Source organism: Octodon degus, unplaced genomic scaffold, assembly GCF_000260255.1.
Source record: "Octodon degus isolate 3935 unplaced genomic scaffold, OctDeg1.0 scaffold00105, whole genome shotgun sequence".
Classification (NCBI taxonomy): domain Eukaryota; kingdom Metazoa; phylum Chordata; class Mammalia; order Rodentia; family Octodontidae; genus Octodon; species Octodon degus.
The window spans coordinates 5,509,118-5,520,397 of record NW_004524681.1 but is presented as its reverse complement, the minus strand read 5'-3'; the positions used below and the strand labels follow the sequence as shown (position 1 = coordinate 5,520,397).

The following is an 11,280-nucleotide window of genomic DNA, read 5'->3' as shown; positions in this document are numbered from 1 at the left end:
TTTTGCGATTTTTTTTTTCTCCTGCAGTACCAGGAATTGAACTCAGGATGCTGTGCTTTCCAGGCAAGCACTTATTCTACTGAGCTATCTCCCCAGCCCTGAGTTTTATATTTTTGATGCTGCTATTGTTATATATGGTCTGGCCCAGTGCTGCAAGCACACAGGACAGGCACGGGAGCGTTTGTTGGAAGACTAGGTGAGCACATGAAGTGCGTCGGCTGAAAGGTCGAATGCAGTGAGGCACACCCGCCCCTTTTCAGCAGCGTGGCCTTGGCATTCTGCAGCATGGGAGTGGAAGAGGAGAGTCGCTGGGTGTTCCTGGGCAGGGAGGAGGGCAGCTGGAGGATGACAGCTGGAGGGAAGAAGCCTGTTTGTGAACCTCTGAAGATGACTAAGCAGAAGGAAAAAATAGGGTGCTGGAATGAAGAGCAACAATGAAAAGAGCCATGTTTTCCTGCGAGAGAGGTGAGCTGCAGCTCCGGTTCTGTCAGTCGGTTCTCTCCACTTTTCCTGCAAGTCACTCATCTCGCTCCCCACATCAATACGACTTCCCTCCTCATGTTTTCCTAGTATACGCACTTCCCACGGTTCCTTTCTGCCTTTATGACTTCCAAGCCTCCTATTAGTTAGCAGCAGAGCTCGTCGGGTTTGGTGACATGCCTGCCTCCAGATTCTATGGCTGCTCATTAGCCGGGGGTAGCATGTTTCAACTTCTGTGGGTGCTGACAGAATGCATGCTCGTGAGCTGGTGTCAGAGCGTGTAGCCTGGAGAAGCACTCTGCCTTCCAGCCTCCTGCAAGCCTTGGCTTTCTACCCAGTGCTAGCCACAGAGATAACACCCCTGCAGCCTCAGATCCTATCCATGATAACACGCCCCCGCTGGACATCGCTGCTGTGGGCTTATGACTGTGTTTGTGTCATCGTGCTAAGAGACCAACTCTTGCTTTTATTTTCTTCTGCATGCCTTACACACTGAAGTTGGCAGAAATTGAATAGCTTTTTTTTTTTTTTAAATACATTTATTACAGGATCTGTAGGGTCTCACTACACAAACTCAGTGATCCTCCTGTTTTCAGCCTTCCAAGTGCTGGGATTACAGGTGCATGCTACCGTGGCCAGTCTCAATTGCTGTCTCAGCACGCCCTGGGGGTGGGGCTGGCACGGCATGCTGGGGATGGAACCCTGGCCCCTGCATCTGCCTAAGCAGTCACTTTAGTCTGCTGAGCTATCTGGCCAGCCCTGGTTAAACAGCTTTTGATGGGAAAGGTGTATTTATGTTAATAAGATAGTGCAAGCAAGGTAGGGAAAGTTGTTGTTTCATTTCCTTCCTTCCTGTTGACCCTTGTCCAACTCAAATCTTTTGACCTTTGGCTGATTTAGGAGTCTGTGTATGTATCCACCTATTTACCTATTTTTCATTTTAAAGAATTTTTTGACTTACCAAAAATTCACGAAAACAATACAAAGAATTCGCACATGTCCATGGACGAATCCTCTATGCTCTATATCAAAGAAGTGTTTGATGTCCCTTTGCTGGTAATATTAATTCTGACCGTTTGATTAAAATGGTGTCTGCCATATTTTTATACCATAAAGTTTCTGTTTTGTTTTTTCTCTGTGCAATCAGTGAGTATGAGTCTGCTGGGAGAAATCCTGAGAGTCTGTGCATGCATCTTGTCACATTTTCATTGTCCAAGGTCAGCCCTCATTGATTGATTTTTTGGAAACATTTATACAATTCAATATTTCTTCTCTATCTATTAGTTGGTATTTTACTAGAAGAGTTTCCTCTTTTCCATCATTTAGCTGCTTACGTGTTTGTTCATGTATGTGAGCACAGCTCAGAGACTCTTATTTTTTAATAGGCTGTAAACCACGGGAATAATTGTTTTGCTTGTTACTTCTCTTACAGTGTTCAGATTTAGATTTTTAAAATTTTATTTTAAAGTATAAAATATAAAAAAACATTAAGATGATACAGAATTTCAAAACATGATACAAAACCAACAATTGTGGTTACATTGCATTTGGTGTGTTCAAAGTAATAGTTCAGATTATCAGATATAGGCATGTGAAATCGATAAAAAATTAAGCATTAGGTGTTCCTTTTGATAAACCAATGTAAACTGGTAGTACAGTTATCTTAGCTATCGTGTGTGTGTTTGTGTGTGTGTGTGTGTGTGTTTTCCCCCTTCCTTTCATTTCTCTTTTCCCTCATCCCAGTTGTTCACTCCTTTTGAGTGATTTCTTTCCCTTTCACAGTATCTGTTACACATTGTAGTAGGTGGTCAGGTGTGATGGATAGAGAGAGTGGAGAAAGAGGGTTTTGAGGACTCTTCTTTGAGCTGGGGTCCGACAGACTGCAGGCCCAGAGGACATGCATTTGTGTGCTGTGTGCCAGCTTCCAAGGACCGTGTGGGAGAGAGTGTGGTTGTGAGTTCTGCTAAAATATGCTCCTCCCTATCTGCTGCAGGTAACACAGAGGGTCAGTCAGAGGCGGATCAGTCACTGGGCTTACTCCCGCTTCCTTCCTTAGCTGGAGGTGGCCATTGTTTTGGGGAGACTGAGGTACTGGTGCTGAGTGGATGGTTGTCAATGTCAAGGTCTGGGCACGAGGTGGCAGCAGTCAGCCACCAATCCCGCAGCTCCAGGCCTAGGGTTTAACAACCGGGTCTTGTTTTTGCAGGGACTTCAGCACTAGTGCTAATACCATTCAGATTGACCAAAGCAAGCCTCGGTGGCACAACTATTTCCTGTGTGGATTTAAAGGCATCCAGGTGAGTTGCTGTGGAAGGTGTGCACTGCATTAGCAGTGCCAACTGCTGTTTCTCTTCCGTTTTGCTAGCTTGTACTTCTGAGGGTGGGGAAGGCAGGCTGTTGCAGGCTGGTGTTCACGGGGGGCAGCGAGGCCTGTCTTGTGGTCCTGCCCGAAACTTCGCTGTGAGTCAGGTAGGAGTCAGGAACATACCCTTGGCAGAAGGGCATCACAGTACTGCTGATGTGCAGCCCCTGCCCTCCACCTGTGCAGATCTGGGCTCGGGGTTGCTCATGCCTCTGTCCGTCTGTCTGTCTGGCTGTCTTGTGTGTCTTTTTCTCAGACACGTGGTAACAACTTCTGGTAAAAGTTATTGGCAGGTTTTAAGCCTTCAGATCATCTGGCTTGTCATGTGCATTAGTGGGATTCACAGCGTTTGGACGCATTTGCCCTGGAAATGCAGGTTGGCCTTCCCTGTAGCAGCATGGCCTCCTGTAGTACACGGGTGCAGGGCCTCACAGTGCACATGGTTCTGGGTGGCTGTTGAGCCTTTTAGGGCCTCAAGCTGTCCTTTCTGGCCTGACAGTTCATATGCACAGAGTAGACTTGTACAATGAGCTTTTGGCAGGAAAGTAATTTAAATGTTATCCTGCTCAGAAACCTTCAGACTCGATACCAGAAAGTTCAGGGGGTAGTCTGTTTATATGAAATTGAACACGCTATCCTGTTGGGACAGAGCCATCCCAGAGCCTGGTACAACCCACGTGTGTTTCTGAGTGTGTTGTATGTTTCGATTTAAACATGGCATGCTAAGTGTTGTGAGTAGAGTCACATTCAAGATACCCCGTGGACCAGTTTCTAGTGAAATGTACAGAATTCTCTCGGGATTGCTGTTTTAAACAAGCTGTCTGATGTTCTGTATGAAAGGACATTGGCAGCAGCCTTGTCTCAGCTTCTAATTGGTTTGTATTTCTGGAAGACAATTTTTAGAGGGCTGAAATCAAGAAGAGGAGCACATCCAAATGAGTCTCTTCTTTTGTGGTGCACAAGTTTTGCCAACTAAGATAAAAGGACAGAAATTAAGTGGGGGAAGCCAGTCTTTTATTTGCAAAGTTTTGTTGTTACTTTGGTTATTCTAACTGGTTTATTGAAATTTCTCCCTACAATAATATGTATGATGAAATGCGTAATTAGGTAATTACAATAGTAACTCATACTTCGGTCTTGAGTTGTTTGAGTAATTCGTGAAGGTGATGGTACTTCTGCTTGAGGAAGGCTAGCCTTGAATTTATTTTTAATTCTAAACCACAAAGGTTATAATCTGATGTTGTCCAAAGTGTCTTAGCCTTCGATAGCATATTAGAGCTTTCCGTCTTGAAGTCAGCTCCTGGTAGTTTGTTTGGGTTTTCCTATCTGTAGATAGAGTTTCCCTGCCTGGCTTGGAGGCGTGTGCACACCTGTGGCTGAATTCTAACGTGGCTGTCTGTAGCTGTCATGTGGCTACACTGTACCTATGAATTCTAGTTTTAAAAAAAAGTCTGTGTTTCTTTAGACAGCTGACTCCTGTTAAATCACTGGGCCAGCCTTGCGGCGCAGGTCTCTAACTTCAGTGGGAACCGGAGACCTGGGCCCTTTGGCCAGCCCTGTGTGCACTGTTGGGGAAGCTGCTGTGTCTCCGGTGTTTGGGTGCTTAGGTTTTTCTGTAACTAAGACAGAACTGGGGAAGTTTGGAACTCTGAAGCAACATGCCTCATGGAGACAAGGCCCTGGTTGGGGTTAGATTTCGGTAATCCTGTATTTCGGTACTGAGTTGTACCTACCTCGCTCATAAGTGTGAATTGTTTGTCTCACTGTGTGGCAAGTTGAATTAAAATTGCTTTCCATTTTTCCATCGTGTTCAAATCATTAACTGTCAAGACAAAGCATTACAGTGACTTGTAGGAGGGATGCCCAGCTCTGTGCTGAACAAGGCAAAATGTTATTTGGAGATCACCTTGCTTCATGGGTAAGAGCTGTTAGAGCAGGTATTACGTGTCGTTTCCACCAACTCAGATGGCATGACTCATGTCCGTAGATATTATAGGAGGACTGGGGGTGGCTTTTGTTCTCTGGGGGAACGGAAGGAGGTTTTGCCACCGCTTGAATCCAACCCTGAGCTTATGCTTGCTGTTCCTCCTTACATCCTCAGGAACACTTTGGGCTTCGTGACCTGACTGGGATGAACTGCCTGGTAGATGGGAATATCCCGCCAAGCTCCGGCCTGTCCAGCTCCAGTGCTCTGGTCTGCTGTGCTGGCCTTGTGACGCTCACAGTCCTGGGGATGCAGCTGTCCAAGGTAACTAGCGTCGGTACGCAGACCTCCCACGTCCCTTCCTAAGGCATTCGCATCTCAGTCTCAAAATCAAGGTGTCTTCTGTGAATGATTTTTTTTTTTTACTAAAAGGGGAATAAGCACTGTCACTTAAGTCCTGCTGGTGACAAATTACCGTGAGGCAGTCCTTCACATCGAGAGGGAACATATCTCTGTGTTACTGTGCTAAATGGTCTTAAATGAAGTATGGGCTTTGAATACAAAGATGTCTTTTTGAAAAGATGACTTCATTACCAAGGTGAAGTTAGAGTAAGAAATTCTAGGCCTCACAGTTGGGCCTGCTTATTTTCACCCACAACCTTAAATTAAATATTTGACAAGCAGTGGGTAAAGAGGATTAAGAGCAGGTAATAAAGCACCGAGCAGCATATCTGTTTATGCCAGTGGGTTAGTCACCGAAATAAACTTAAAAAATATTGTAGTGCGAGGAGGAAATGCTTATTTAAAGGGAATATAAATCCTACAGGAGGTCAGCAAGCCTTCCCTTTACAAGCTCACATAAATCTCTGACTGCGTCTCAGAGCAGGCGTGCTCAGCTTTAATGAGTGCTTTGGTGTTCAAATGAAATGCTGGCAGGGTTCTGCCTGCCCCGAGAACATAAACGACCAGGTTTATAGATCGTTTCGAAGCAGACCAGGTACTAGGCAGGCTTTGGAAGCGTCAGCCATGTTCAGTCTCTGGGAAGCACATAGTACCTTGCACTTTGAGAACTTTGTGTGTAGGCAGGGAGGGGAGAAAGCAAAGGCTCAGGAAGGATTTTCTTTGGTGTCATGTGGACGTACACATTTGTTACCCTTCATGGCTTAGTGGAGGAGAATGATAGCTCCCTTACTGAGGTGGAAACAAAGTCCAAATGTAACATGTGCCTGCCCTGGAACGGCTTTTGATCTGATGGTGTGTTTGTTCATTTGCTTACTGATCATCTAACTGTTACTTATTTGATGGTGGCTTTGGAGATATAACAGGTATGCTCTTTACCTCACTGGTAATGAGCTGACAGGGGACCACAGGCGAGCAAGTAGGCGATTATTATAGAGTGAGGTAGGTGTGACGCTGGTGCAGATCTGACCCAGGTTTAGAAAGCTTTGCATGTCCCAGCTGGGGCCTCAAGTTGTCCAAGGAGCTGTAGATGTCAGTCAAGAAACACCGATGGTCACACTGATAGCATTGGGCAAGCGGTGGCAGGGACATACTGTGGAACTATCTAGAGTAGAAATATGGCGTGGGAGGAACTAAAAGGGCGGAAGAGGAGATGCCTACTAAAGAGATTGAGGAGTGCTCTGAGATACAGCAGGAAAACGAGAGGCGTGCACAGTGGCCGAGCACTGGCAGTGCTGCCAACTGCTACCAGGTGGCTACGTGAGGCAAAGTCTTTAATATAGTGACAGTGAAGTTGAATAAAACTTGGACAAGAACTCAGTTGGGTGTGGTGGTACATACCTGGAATTTTGGAACTCTGGGAGGCTCAGGCAGGAGGATCCTAGCTTTAAAAAAAAAATGTGTTTGGTATAGGGTCTCGCTATGCAGCTCAGACGCATGGTGATCCTTCTGTTTTCAGCCTCCTAGCACTGGGATTGTAGCCATGTGCCACCACGTCTGGTTTGGGAGGCTGGCGCAGCATGCCCCAGGTCGAGGCCGGCGTGGCATGTGGTGCTGGGGATTGAAGCCTGGTCCCTGTGCTTGCCTAAGCAGATGCTTAGTCCTCTGAGTTATCTTGCCAGCCTGGATCCAGCTTTGAGCCCCGTTGGGGCAGTATAACGAGACCCTACATCCAAAAAGTGAAAAGGATCTCAGAATGCAGCTCAGTGGAAGTCTCTAGGTTCTTTCACCCTCTTCCTCAAAAGTGAAACACCCCCTTGGCAAGAACGATTTGAGACAGGCAGGGGCTGAAGAGTCTGTAAGCGGTAAGCAAATAGAAAAGTTGCTAGGATTTAAAGCCTGGCAATGCGTGAAAAAAGAGCTAATTGGATATCTGGAGGGAAGTCTGGAGTTCAGAGATTCATTTCTTTGTTAATGGGAGGATTGGTAAAATGAAATATTTTTCCTTAATATATACATCTAAAGAAAAAGAAGTAGCAGGCATGCTGATGCGTACCTATAATCCTAGCACTGGGGAGGCTGAGGCAGGAGGATTGCCATGACTTAGAGGACAGCCTGATGTAGGTAGTGAGACCCTGACTTAAGAAGAAAGAAAGAAGGAGAGAAAGAAAGGAGAATAAGAAAGAAGAAAAGAAGATAACAGAGAAATAAATACTTGAATTTTTGGAATTAGTTCTGATTATGTCTGTTTTTGAAGTAAAAAATACAAATACATCTTGGTATTGGTACCATCTCATGCCAGCAGCGGCAGTGTAGCGCATAGTGTGGAGTCCCTGGCCGCTGCTGCCGGTTGGTCTGAGCTGTACCAATGACACTTCTAAGTGGGCCAGTGTCATTAAGTGAAAAGAAGTCTGTCCCCCAACCCACCCCAGTGACACAGAACCTTCAGCCTGTCATCGGCAGTCTTTAACCAAGTGCCAACTGTCTATGAGACTCTTGTAAAAATCAGAGCATAAAACCTGAAGTGATTTTAGAGATGGATGAATGGTTGAAAATGCTCTTTTTTTTTTTTTTTTTTTTTTTTCCATTGAAGCATCAGGTAGTGGCCTGCTAGGAAATAAATGGCACACAGCATACAACTGAAGAAGGTGTAGTGGGGGGCCACTTCCATGGGTGCAGGGTGGAAGGTACCACCTGGGAAGGACCCCCGGTGATGCTGGAAGCCACTGTAATCCAGGAGGTGGGGTTACAGAGAAGCCATGATGAGCAGCCCAGCAGAACAGGGAGAAAGGACACAGACAGAGATGTCTTGTGGGGGCAGGGAGTGGGGCTGTCCCTGGAGGTTGTCCTTGGTAGGGGCAGGGGACAAAGGGCAGTCAGCCTGGGAGCCAGGACACTAAGCAGCAGAGAAACTGGAGACGAGTATGTCCCCAGCTGTTTGACATGCTATAGTATATCCCGCTCAGCTGCAGATGATGGTGCTTGTAAATGGGCCATCATTAGGAGATGGGGAAATGGTTAATTCATTAATAAATGAAATGCCACATGTCTGGGACCAGCAAAACAAAGCCCAGTTACAAATACAGCCCAGAAGCCAGAAATTATGAATCAGAATGATACCAAAGAGTATGGTGCAACAAATGCTTAGGAAAAAGAAAGGCTAGAGACTTTGGGTTTCAAAACATCTAAATAAAGACACATTTGCTCTTTCTCTGTCTTTCACTCAATCTATTCTTAAAAATCGTCCCCAAACAACAGAGAATGTTAAGAAGAGGAAGTATAAACTCTGTCTTTGATAAACCAAGAAGACGTAAATAACCGTAAGCCACAGGACACAAAGATGGAAAGTGGATGGAGGGGGGTGCATGACTTGGCAGGAGGCGGAAAGGTCAAAGCCAAGTGCCTGTGGAGGGACAGAGGCAGGCGCGGCTGACTCATCCCACCCTGCTCGCTCGGTGAGGCGGTACAGTGGGTGGTTTCCCATCAGAAAGGCTCCCTGGGGGTCCTAAGACTTTCAAACCCCTCTGTGACCTGGGACCATTTCTCCACATCCGTGCAGGTCATCTTTGAAAAACAGCCCAAGATCTTCTAAGCTTGGGACCAGCAAGCACTGCGTAGCACAGACAAAGAAATGGATTTGGAATCTGGAGATTCCCGCACGTTCTGTGTTCAGATGGTGATATTCCCAGGTCCTGTCTACTGGTCAGCTCTGACTGGCAGCCCTTTAGGGTTGTTGCGGGAGCCTTTGCAGTGGAAAAGCCTGAAGAAACTCATATTTGCTGACCCCCCCCCCTACAAAAACTCTCCAGTTACTCCCTGACCCTATTATGAGCCGATTTCAAAGATTCTCCTGTCTCTAAGTGACTCACTCTTAAACATGACGCGGAGCATCAAAGTATAATCAGATATTAGAAGAAAGCCTCCAAAATGAAAGAAACAAAGAAAAAACAAACTCAGAGGAAATAGAGACAATACTGAGAAAAGAAGAATACTTCAAAGAAGACATGATGTTCTCAGATGAAAGAAGGCGTTAATCCTTGAAAAAAGAATGGAATGTAGTTTGTTTTTTACTAAAAAGAACTGACAATAAAGAACTTGTGGATATTAACAATATGAGAGTTCAGATAAAAACTCAATGAAAGGATTGAAGAACCAATTCAGAAAGTAGGAGAAGAGAGATGGACACTGCGAGAAGAGGAGGAGAATTTATGGATCAGTTCCAGAAAAGTTCCAAGTACTTAAGAAAAAAAAATGAACCATTAGAAAATTAACTTTAAAAAAATAGTATTTCTTCAAAATGAAGATACGAATCCTCAGATTGAAAGGGCTCATTGGTGTTTGTATAATAAAGAGGCCAAATCAAAGCAAATCGCATGGGAATTTTGAAACTTGCGTGCATAGAAAAGTGCTGAAAGCCAATAGAGAGGGCAAGGGAAAGAAGGAAGGCACACAGGCAAAGGAGCAGAAGCCAGTGTTTGCAGAGGGCCTAGAGGGAGGGGGGGCGGTGGGCTGTTAGCTTCACGGCTAGCTTTCGCATAACTGAGCTAATCAAGAGAGGATAGAATCAAATGTTTTCAACATGCAGAGTATAAACCTTGGGAGACTATAGCCCACTGAAGCTAGGGGGCACCCCGAGAAGAAGCTGGCATGGAGGAAATGGATGTCCAGTGCTGGACACAGGAACTGGCTATGTACAGAACACTGGCCAGGGGGCGCCCAGGATGCCCCAGCCTACAGTGTAGGGGACAGTACAGGTCAGATTGGGAGGAGGTACAGGAAGAAGGGCAACTCAGGAACCTTACAAACTGAAAAAACACAGCGGATCCAGTGACCAGACTTTCCCATGCGGGAAGAGGGGCTTGTGGATGATCTTGCAGAGTGGCCCTTGGGTGTGGGAAGGCTAAATACACAAAGCAAAGCAAACACATGAGGAAATGAGGCCATTGTTAAATATAGAAAAAATTTTAAAAAAAAGCTTGTACCAGAAGGAAAACCAATCTTTTTCCAGTGTTTGGCTCATATACGAACAATAGTCTCAGTAATTAATACACCAAATGAAGTGTTAGGCCAATTGTTTTGCATAACTTTGAGAAAGATCATTGTTGTTCCAGGGCAGTTGATAGCCTATTTTTTTCTTTCTTTCCTTGGTACTGGGAATCAAACTCAGGAGCTTGCATGTATCAGGCAGGCGCTTGTGCCACTGAGCCACATCCTGGGCTTGGCTTGACAGCTGAAGTGTAAAGTGGAGCCAGCAGGAGCTGGCATCCTGTGTCCCCTGGTCACAGGCAGCTCCAAGCAAGAGCACAGTTGGGAGCAGCCTCTGTGTAGGCACTGGAGCTGCGGTGGGTGCGGAGGTCTGTTGATTATTGTTCTAGGCCTCTTGTTCTGGCTCCATTTGTCTTCACATCCCTTTGGTAGAAGTAAAATAAAGAAAAGGAGAGAAATGAGAAAAGAAAAGTACCAGGGGCCTGGGCATTGCATCAGGGGAGCTGGAAGCAGAGGGGCCAGGAGGAACTCTGACTTCAGCCCAGGGCCTGGGAGCCACCTGTGGTGACTGTGCCAGAAAGGCCGGGAGGAAGCTTGCTGATGGGACTCGGGTGAGAGCAGGAAAACGCAGGCATCTTCTGCGTCAGGCAGCTGTGCGTTCCCAAGCCAGACAACCTGCCTAAACTCATCCAGAGGGGCCCCTTTCTTAATATTTTAGATAAGAAGAAGTATAATGCATGCTTTCTCAATTGCTTTTGTTTTTTTGTGGAACTAGAGATTGAACTCAGACCTTGGACTTGCCAGGCAAGCGCTTATTCTGCTGAGCCATCTCCCTGGCCCCTGCTTTCTCAACTAGAAACCTCCCAGTTTCCCAGATGTGTTGTAAAACACAATAAAACTTCTTCTGTGTTACACATAAGTAGTATAACAAAACCTACCGGTCTTCTTGCTTATCAACAATAAGTAATTATTATTATTTTTTATATTTTAATAATTTTATTGAGAAAGAAGTAGCAATGAGATAGTTTCAAAACAGGTAGAAGGTTTGGAGCTAATAGTGTTTAGACAAGATAACAAGTAATTATTTTGCATAGTAGTTCTGGTCTTGACACTTTTTAAAAAATATTTT

At 45.5% G+C, this 11,280-nt stretch overlaps 1 protein-coding gene across 1 annotated transcript in view; it reads left to right on the top strand.

Annotated features, from left to right (window-relative positions):
• The window catches only part of Galk2 (galactokinase 2), a 141,386-nt gene that overhangs the window by 40,455 nt on the left and 89,651 nt on the right, over window positions 1–11,280 (top strand). Inside the window, exons 3-6 of the mRNA XM_023724064.1 lie at window positions 1,427–1,536; window positions 2,537–2,568; window positions 2,687–2,777; window positions 4,944–5,090. Coding sequence (XP_023579832.1) covers window positions 1,427–1,536; window positions 2,537–2,568; window positions 2,687–2,777; window positions 4,944–5,090 — 380 coding nt within the window. The remainder of the gene's footprint in view (window positions 1–1,426; window positions 1,537–2,536; window positions 2,569–2,686; window positions 2,778–4,943; window positions 5,091–11,280) is intronic.